The sequence below is a fragment of the Syzygium oleosum genome, unplaced genomic scaffold, assembly GCF_021117445.2.
Source record: "Syzygium oleosum isolate NSW1041296 unplaced genomic scaffold, Sole_v2.1 Sole_v2.07, whole genome shotgun sequence".
Lineage (NCBI taxonomy): Eukaryota > Viridiplantae > Streptophyta > Magnoliopsida > Myrtales > Myrtaceae > Syzygium > Syzygium oleosum.
The window spans coordinates 5,385,274-5,394,879 of record NW_026607491.1 but is presented as its reverse complement, the minus strand read 5'-3'; the positions used below and the strand labels follow the sequence as shown (position 1 = coordinate 5,394,879).

The 9,606-nt window shown below is 41.9% G+C and overlaps 2 protein-coding genes across 5 annotated transcripts; one reads left to right on the top strand and one right to left on the bottom strand.

The window, feature by feature from the left end:
• The first annotated feature begins 2,163 nt into the window (after positions 1-2,163).
• LOC130138659 (sugar transport protein 10-like) lies at positions 2,164-5,378 on the top strand. Of its 2 annotated transcripts, none has more exons than XM_056313400.1 (4): positions 2,164-2,394; positions 2,579-2,904; positions 3,028-3,618; positions 4,019-5,378. In XM_056313400.1, exons 1-4 carry the CDS (start codon positions 2,259-2,261, stop codon positions 4,457-4,459), a joined length of 1,494 nt encoding a protein of 497 aa, XP_056169375.1. In that variant the 5' UTR covers positions 2,164-2,258; the 3' UTR covers positions 4,460-5,378. The 2 variants fall into 2 exon arrangements, with proteins under 2 accessions (XP_056169375.1, XP_056169374.1); XM_056313399.1 differs by having other exon boundaries at positions 2,989-3,618.
• Positions 5,379-5,730: 352 nt separating this feature from the next.
• Positions 5,731-8,695, bottom strand: LOC115668123 (thioredoxin X, chloroplastic). 3 transcript variants are annotated; one of them, XM_056313401.1, is made up of 3 exons: positions 8,175-8,622; positions 6,008-6,259; positions 5,731-5,873 (listed from the first exon to the last, which is right to left on the bottom strand). In XM_056313401.1, exons 1-2 carry the CDS (start codon positions 8,514-8,516, stop codon positions 6,053-6,055), a joined length of 549 nt encoding a protein of 182 aa, XP_056169376.1. In that variant the 5' UTR covers positions 8,517-8,622; the 3' UTR covers positions 5,731-5,873; positions 6,008-6,052. The 3 variants fall into 3 exon arrangements, with proteins under 3 accessions (XP_056169376.1, XP_030445489.2, XP_056169377.1); XM_030589629.2 differs by having other exon boundaries at positions 5,731-6,259; positions 8,175-8,615; XM_056313402.1 differs by lacking the exon at positions 5,731-5,873 and having other exon boundaries at positions 6,207-8,048; positions 8,175-8,695.
• Between the last annotated feature and the right edge of the window lie 911 nt (positions 8,696-9,606).

Genomic DNA, 9,606 nt, shown 5'->3' with positions numbered 1-9,606 from the left:
AAAGTTTTAGGATTTATTTGCACTTTCGCGACAAGTTTTAGAACTTGATTGCACTTTCTGAAAGTTTTAGGACTCAAAGTGCACTTTCGTGAGAAATTTTAGGGCTTCCAGTACATTTATCCGTAAAATTTGGAATCGGTGATTATTGCTCCGATTCTCGGTTCTACCCACCCGGACCGCTCAAATTGGACCGATAGTTTTTTTATATAATTTTTATTATTACAAAATATTTCTTAAAACCCTAATTTTCCCATTCTCTCTCGCCACTCATCCCCCTCGGCTCTCGCTCAGTCTCACGCCTCTCGCTTCTCGCTCTCAGTCTCACGCGGTCACGCAATGCCTCCCTCGGTCCCTCTGCTCACTCGGTCTCACGCCTCTCACTTCTCATTTTTAGTCTCACGCGGTGACGTGCCTCTCTCATTCAGTGTTTGTTCTGTCATGCACATTTTCCCATAATTTTCTAAGTGCAGAAATTCCAATGGAGATTAGGAATCCTAGAGTGCATTGTTGCTGGTCAGCAAAGAAGGAAGGGGGAGAAAGTTAAGAGTGTTCGAATAATTAAATATTAAACTACGCATTTGTCTAATAGCTTAAGTTTTTTTTAAACAGTTGATAGTGATCCCACAAAATCTTACATGATATCATAGTAGGAGTTTCTAAGTTCAAATCTATCCAAACCCTATTTGCCTCCCCAATTAATATGTCCACACTTAGTATTAGGTCCACGCTCAGTACTAGGTAAAAAAAGACCAGACTAAGCAAAATGGAGAAACTTCATCTAATAGTTTAAGTTTTTAGAACAATTAACACTAATCCCACAAAATCTTACAGGGAGGAGGTTTGTTTCTATTTATGGCAGTGTTACATAATTAGAGTGTGCTGACTAACAAATGAGTTAACAAACGATTTTGCGTAGGAAAAGAAAAAAGAAAGATATCATCGTCGGTTCTTAAACCCACCCGAAACTAGACCGAATTGGTCAGTCCGGTTCGATTCCACAACCAGGTGAGCGGTTCTCGGCTCCTGGAATTGGGAATTGATCCTTTCGGTCCACTTCCTGATTCTAGGGTAGGATCGACCCACCCTGTAACCGATCATCCCTATTTTGTAGAATTTTAGTAGATAAAACCTAGCATGTCCCTCTGACATCGATGATGCATTGATTAAGCGACGCACCAAGAAAATTCTTATGGAAAGTTTAGAGAGAATGAAACAATGGAGAGTGGCGTAACTCTACAGGGAGGGAAAGGGTTTAGGGCTTAAGAATATTTGTTCAGTATATCTATAGTTATTAGAGAAAAAAATTATTAGATTAGAGATATTATTAGATATTAAGAATATTATTTGATACTTCGTTACGATGGATGGTTAGATTAGATTACTTCGCAAGCGATGAATGTCCCTCAATTTTAATACATGAAGATATAAATTTTGTGAAATTTTCTATCTCGCTCCCTAAGATCCTAGAATATTTACCGGAAGCGTAATATAGAAAAATGTTAGTGTTGGGGTTTCTCTGATCAAAGTCGTATTGGATTTATGGAAATATTTCTTTGGGAAGTTAGGGGGTGCAATTATGCTGAAAATATATACACATTTAAGCATTTTTTATAAAATCAAATATGATTATAAAAATTTGTATGTAATCTCTATTTGAATGTGTAACACATTGTCCAGTTCTGCCCAAAGTACGAGAATCACCTGTAATTAACAATAAACAGATCAGAAACGCTCTAAAAGTAAGTGGATAAGGACGCAAAATTGAAACAACAAAAAACAAAAATCAGGATTAGCACGAATAGATAATGCCAATTATCCAGCAATTTAGATTGGAGAACTTATCAGAATTTCCAGTACATATCCTTTGGCAATGCAAAGAGATAAAAAAGTGTTTCGCCAAATAAAGAAGGAGACCAATGCCCTGCCAGCATGTACAAGCTATATCTCTCTTTGCTCTCAAACGTTAATCTTTCAAGAAGACACGTCACTTCAAGGCAACAGACCCTCGGGTCTTTTCTATATTTGCAACATGGTTGTTAGGACATAAACCTGTCTTCATCATAGATCCAAAAAAGGGCCTTTCGAAATCTCTATATAAAGCTCAATCAGACTCTAGTTCGATATAAGCTATCGAACTTTTCAGGGTCTTTCCTTTGCCGGGTTTTTGGTGGTGTGAATCGAGAACTCGAGTACCATACCATTGAAAAACTGGAGGGCGGTTCGATACCGAATATTAATCCACATTAAGGTTGGGAGAGATGGCAGTAGGGGGAAATTTTGCAGCTCAAGGACTGGGTGCGAACTATGAAGGTGGCATCACGGCTTTCGTGGTCGTCACCTGCGTTGTTGCGGCCATGGGCGGTCTCCTGTTTGGTTATGACCTCGGTATCTCAGGTCGGTCACTCATTAGCTCACAGTTCAAGCTTTGAGACAGTCGACTTTCTAAATTATGCGCGCGCATCTCGAACGAACAAATTTTTTTCAGTTATGAATCGTCAGAAGCAGATGATCATGCTATTACGTGATTCGTCTTGCTTTTGCAATGAATGTAGATGAACCGTTTTACTTGTTTTTGCAGGTGGGGTTACTTCAATGGACGATTTCTTGCTCAAATTCTTCCCATCAGTGTACCACAGAACGAAAGACGGGTCGGTCCACGAGAGCCAGTACTGCAAGTACGACAACCATTTGCTGACCCTGTTCACCTCATCTCTCTACCTTGCGGCCCTTGTGGCTTCCTTCGCCGCATCGAAGGTCACCAGGGTCTATGGCCGAAAGATCTCCATGTTCTTGGGAGGCCTGGCCTTTCTCATCGGTGCAATCCTCAACGGCATCGCTATGAACATCACAGTGCTGATAATTGGCCGTTTATTGCTCGGTGTCGGGGTTGGATTTGCTAATCAGGTAAAACTCGGCTGCTATGCTGCTCATTCTCGTGCATTGTTTTAAGCTGCAAATTAAAGTCTTGCTTTTTGGTTACCATCGCAGTCGGTTCCGGTCTATCTGTCTGAAATGGCGCCACCGAAGATCAGAGGAGCGCTCAACATCGGCTTCCAAATGGCCATCACAATCGGCATCCTGGTGGCCAATTTCGTCAACTACGGGACTGCACAGATCAAGGGAGGATGGGGCTGGAGAGTCTCTCTGGCTCTAGCCGCCGTCCCCGCGATACTGATGACCCTCGGATCCATCTTCCTGCCGGACACTCCTAACTCCATCATCGAAAGAGGCCACCGCGAGGAGGCCAAGAGAATGCTTCAGAAGGTCCGCGGGACCGAGCATGTGGACCACGAGTTCCAGGACCTAGTCCGAGCCAGTGAGGCCGCGAGTAAGGTCCAGCATCCCTGGAGGAACATATTCGAGCCGAGGTACAGGCCTCAGCTCGTGATCTGCTTCCTCGTCCCGTTCTTCCAGCAGTTCACTGGCATCAATGTCATCATGTTTTACGCACCCGTTCTGTTCAAGACTTTGGGTTTCGGTGACGACGCTGCCCTCATATCTTCAGCCATCAGCGGCGTTGTGAACGTCGTCGCAACGTTGGTTTCGATATTCTCGGTTGACAAGCTTGGAAGGAGAGGCTTGTTCCTCGAAGGAGGAATCCAGATGATAATTTGCCAGGTAAAACTAAAACATGTGCAAGCTAATATCGGGGGCTTTAAGTTTTAACCTGAGTATAAGCAAAAATCAACGAGAAATTTTGGTCCTTCAAATTGGATTTGATTAAGAAAATCCGGAATAATCAGATGCCAACATAGTACTTACAGCAGAAGACCCACCTTCGAAGTCATTCCTTAGTTTCCTTTTCTGCTAATGGTTTTGGATAACTCGAAAAGATCCATATTCTTCATCTGAAATTTAAAGAAGAGAATCACATTATCGACAAATTCGGATAGTTTTGCAATGGCCATAGTAACGCATAGTGAAGACGGAAAGTAATCCCATCGCGTAGTGAATCACAATCGCAACGAAGTTGGTTACCGTTAGTGATTGCACCTGCTAATGGATGTCCACATTACAGATTGCGGTAGGAGCACTGATTGGCGCAAACTTCGGAGTCGCCGGTGAAGGATCCTTTTCCAAAGTCGAAGCCAATCTGCTCTTGGCATTGATCTGCTTATACGTAGCGGCATTCGCGTGGTCGTGGGGTCCGCTGGGGTGGTTGGTGCCAAGCGAGATCTGCCCGTTGGAGATCCGGTCGGCTGGCCAAGCGATCAACGTCTCGGTCAACATGTTATTCACCTTCATCATCGCTCAGGGGTTCCTCTCTATGCTCTGCCAAATGAAGTTCGGCCTCTTCTTCTTCTTTGCGGGCTTCGTGATCGCCATGACCATCTTCATATTCTTCTTCTTGCCGGAGACGAAGAACGTGCCGATCGAAGAGATGAACAGAGTGTGGAAGGCGCATTGGTTCTGGGGAAAGTACATCCCCGACGAGGCCCTCATAGGTGAGGACCCCTGAGAAATAGACATTTTTGCAGATAGTAGCACAAAGAACTTACTGGTTTCTATCATTCAAAGAAGGCAACACAAATTGGAAGGGCGATTTATTTGATTATGTTTTCTCTGCAAAAACATGTGTACATCTTATTCTTTGGTAAATCATCTGCACATGTTATGCTGAAAGCAAAAGAATTGCCTCTACTTGTCTCGATTTAAGTCCTTTCTCTTTCTTATTTTCCAGTAAAATGATGTGGTGAGTTGATTTAGAGCGGATATAAGTACCATGTACTTAAAAAAATAAGGGTCTCCTAAGCAAGTGTTCTCCTGATATATAAACCAAGATTAGGTTCACAAACTCAGGGCCACCAGTATGGTGGTTTAGGTATCGGCGCAAGGCAATGAGACTGAACAACAACTCGCAGTCAACAAGTTCAATGTCAAACGAGGAACTGAGCTACAGTTTGAAGCATCTCTAACGGAGAAGGCGACGGTGTATCGTTTACGGTTTTACAAATCACAGTAGTCGAAGCCCCTGGTTTGCTTCTGGGAAAAATGGACCACGAACAACTAATCAATTGCATCGACCAGACAAGAAATAGTAATAATTACAGCAACTAATAAGGCACTAAAGATGAGATGCAGGAGACAGTTAACAGGTTTTTGCAATCATGTGATACAGCCAGAGTTCTATAACTTCCGCTTTTTCTGAAGAATTATACAAAGGAATAATCTTTAGGATTAGGCTAAAAAAGCACAATTCATGTTAAGAATGGAGAAGTGTATGCAATTGTATATATAAACATAAAATTAAAGCAGCTCCTTCATTAGAATTTATACACACTTACAGTTACAGATGCCATTCCTCTAAGAACAGCAAATTGACAAGAAGATATGCCAGCCCATGTATCAGAAAAGAAGCCCCTGAGAAGAGCTTCCTGTGATACGTATACCAACAGTAATCTTTCATCTCTCAAATTGATTACCACGACGGCATGATCTTGGCTGGAAAAAGTAAAAATTTATGCTAAATTCCACTTAGGCTTCAAGAAGTGGCGAAATGGTAGATTAGAGACGTTAGCACAAAGAATGTCACAAATGTTAGCAGAACTGCCTCTGGCGATTAATTAACTTCTGCATCGTCTAGGCAGGACACCGTTGCATGAGAGAGCCATAAACTCACTCTTAAGTCTTAATATCTGCAGACATATTGATGACCAAAAATCAAATGCAGTATACAGCCCGACACCTCTATTGTGCCAGCAGTACAAGAATGCTGGAATAGTAACTATGTTACATTTGAACAACATTTTTTATTTGCGATAACTTAAATTATTATCAGGTTACAAGAAGCTAGCAAAGAGTTTTGTTTACTGCACAGCACAAAAGAAGAAGCAAAAAAAAGCCCTCAGCCCTGGATCAGCAGCCACATTGACTTCAAAAAAACACGATGTGATCATCTTGGCTTGCAAACAGAACAAAATGAATGCAAGAGACTGCAGATTTTTACGAAACTCCATTTCCAGAATTGACCGGTAGAAGGAAGAAACTTGCTTGGGTAAAGACGCACAAGGATAAGGCAGTCGGCTTGTCGTATGAGAAAATCCAAATGTCGTTATGCAACCGATATTGAATCTAGAAAAGAATCTAGATACTCCTTCAGCTTCACCTTCGTAATTGCACCTTCCCTTCTGCTTTCTGGAACTTCTTTCCCATTCTTGAAGAGAATCAGTGCTGGCAATCCATAAACTTTGTACTCTTCTATTAGCTTCGGGTTTGCATCATGATCAATCTTTACGACGATCAATCTATCTTTGTATTCCTTCAGAATGTGAAGTGCCTCAGAAATTGGAAAAGCACGTTCTTGTCGAAATATCATAGGTAAGAGCCTTAAAGATTCCCAAGAATATAAATCATATAAACATAGTGGCATGCTCAGTTGATAGAAAAAAGTGGCACGCTAAAATCAATAAAAAAAGAAAGAAAGTGGCATGCTACAGTTGTCAAACATAGAAACAATCTAACACAATGACAGCCAGCCGGCATAAGTTTTTAGCATGCTTTAAATCTGCCAACACATCATGTTTTAAGATATATCATTATTCCTTCTAAAACTACTTGTTGTAGCACTATTGTGCAGGTAAAGGCTCATCTTTCCTTAGAAGTTGACAGTAATCGACCCACTGACAATGACTTCCAAACAAACTCAAGTTCATGATTATCTATAGATCCCAAACATGCTCAAAGACTAGGCTGAAAAGGCTTCATGCAAACAAGTGGATGACATAGAGAAATTGCAGGAATTGGTGTTTCATCATGTGTATGCCTAGTAATTAATCTGAACCAACAAAGTCCAGCTTACAATATAACAAAGAAAATCAAAGGGACTCCTGAATATCAAGTTACCCATCAGAACAATCCTAACCTGAACAATCACATTAGGATACATGTCATGTATTAGTATCTTTGTTTTACCATTTTATAAGTAATTGCCACAAAACAGTACATCAACAGAAAACAGAAATCTCTCGGTGATGTTAACCGACTTTTCCGAGGGAAAGTATTCACATAAAACAACACCTAACAGCTTGAACGTCTTAAAACCTAGGTAATATCAACTCACCCTGCATTTCTCTCACTATTCTTCTCTCACCTTGCCAGCAACAATTTGACAAGGTTTCCACTCGATGGAGACTGCCAATTTGGTGCAATTAAGCAAAACAACAGAGGTGACTTGTTCATGAAGAATTCAAGTAGGTGAAATCTGGAGGGTAAGAGGAGGCTAAATTTTATGAAAAGAAGCGGGAAACATTTTTCCAAAAGCTGGCTTATATGGGAGTATCTGATTTTACATGAATGATAGAAGTGAAAACTTGACACAGTGTGCAGGAATTAGCTCCTAATGAATTGGCCAAAGATCACACTAGAAGGTTAAAGGAATACAGCTTCAAGCCACCACCTCCCAATAAATTAGAAGGAACACAACCATGACAGTTTACTAATAACAAGAACTAACTTTTACATCTCAAATTATAATGTCCAATTATGGTCTTCAACATCCATATGAAAACAAGAAGAAAGTAAAAACTGCTTAGCCATAGCTAAGAGAAGACGGTACAAAGTGAAAAGAAGGACAACGGGAGAACAATTAGGAAAAGAGAGCAACGGAAAATTTGGAGCTACCTTAATAGTCAAAAGGGGACCTAAATTCTCAGGTCACTTCTCTTGCATCATCAATTCATCATCAAAAGACTAGCTTAAACTCAAGCTGAGGAGATTGCGACCCCAAATCAACAAAGGGACAAGATGAGAATGGAAGTCATTCGATCTTCCGGGCGGCCTCTATGTTATATGCTTAATGGCGTCTGCACTATCACTAGGAACCCTCTCATTAATCTGAAAAGCTTACACCAGTTGAGTTGAACATGCTCCAACATTCCCCTTGCAATCTTAACATAGCCTGACGGAAATTCATTCGGGACGGAAACACAAGTTGAGAGGGGACTTAGGACAGAGGACCTCTGGCTCTCATTCCATGAAAAACATCATGCGAAACAAATGCCAATCAATCTAAAAGCTTAAAACCGACTGCTAACGTCAAATGCTCGATACTGAACATACACAGACGCACATAAGTATTGCAATCCAATCAAAATGAAGCCGAGAGAAATCCAAGAACTGCGAAATCGAATCGCGGGGGAGAGAGAGAGAGAGGTGATCGGAGAGGATTTGAAGACCTGAGCGAGCCACTCCATGGCCGGAGAGATCAAGCGGCAGGGGCCGCACCAGTTGGCGACGAACTCCACGAGCACCGGACGATCGCTCTTCAACACCGTCTCGGAGAACTGGCTCTCGTCTATCTCCGTAATGCCGCCGCCGCCGGCGCCGACGGCGGCGCCGCAGCAACTCCGCCCGAGCTCACGCTCCGGCACGAGCCCGGTCCTGCCCCGCCACGTCCGGAACGAGGACCTCGGCGGGGGAGCGAAGCGGCGGGCGCTCGCGGCGGCCGCGCGACGGGCCGGAGGGAGCGACGGGGGGAAGAGCGAGCCGGAGCTCGACACGAGCGTGGCTCCGTCCATGGCGGATTCGCTTCAGCGGAGGGAGGGAGAGCGGTAGAGAGAGAGAGAGAGAGAATCACCGGCTCGTGGCTCAAAAACTGGTGCAGAGATATCCATGACTGGGGATGATCCATCATCGTCTCTCCGTCCATCCATTTCCAGCCACTTCTTTCTTCGAACGTGCGTCACGCGATGGGCACGTGATAGGAGCCTGCTCCCTCCAATCAATAGAATTCGAAGTATAGATTTTAGTCTTCTTTAACTTTCAACGTTTATGCGATTTGGTCCTCTTAACAATTTTCTCTTCGGGGGTTTACACTAAAGGTGGCTAAAGTACCGGGAATGGCCCGGACCAGACCGATCGGTTCTAGATAATTCTCATGGGGATCGGTTCGAATTCTGGTTCCAAGCATGAAATCGCCCATTCGAACCACCTGGACCGGTAAACATACTTGTATATTTTTAAAATATAGAGAAAAAACCATAAACACATAGACACACGACAGAGACATACACACTACACAATACAAAGAGCGCTGTGACTCTCTTTTCCTCAGTGAGCAGACAAAGCCTTTCTCTTTTGGTTACTTAGAGTGCGTATGGTAACGTTTCTATTTCTGGGAACAATTTCTTTTCAGAAATAGTTTTTTCTATTTCTATTTCCTAGAAGAGTTTCTGAGCAAAATAATGCGTTTGGTAACTGCACAAAATTTCTATTTCTAGAACAGAAATGTGTTTGATAACTGAACAAAATTTCTATTCCTGAAATAGAAAAAGAACAGAAATGCGTTTGGTAACTGCACAAAATTTCTATTCCCAATTTTTTGCATTCAAATCTATATCTTTTATTTAACTATAAGTACAAGTTATAAGTGAAAAAAACCAATAAGCATGATTTTATTGGTTTGTCTAATCCTTTTTAGGGGTTTAAAACCCCTTTTAATCCCTAAACTAAGGAATTTTCAAAAATACCACTTGGGCACCTAAAAAATTTAAATTTCACTCAAAGTGGATGGCCACGGGTATTCTAAGCCATTATGTGAATTTTTTAATATTTTTTTAGGGTAAAATTTATTAAAATTTTTTACTTTCCCTAAATCTGTTTCTTTTT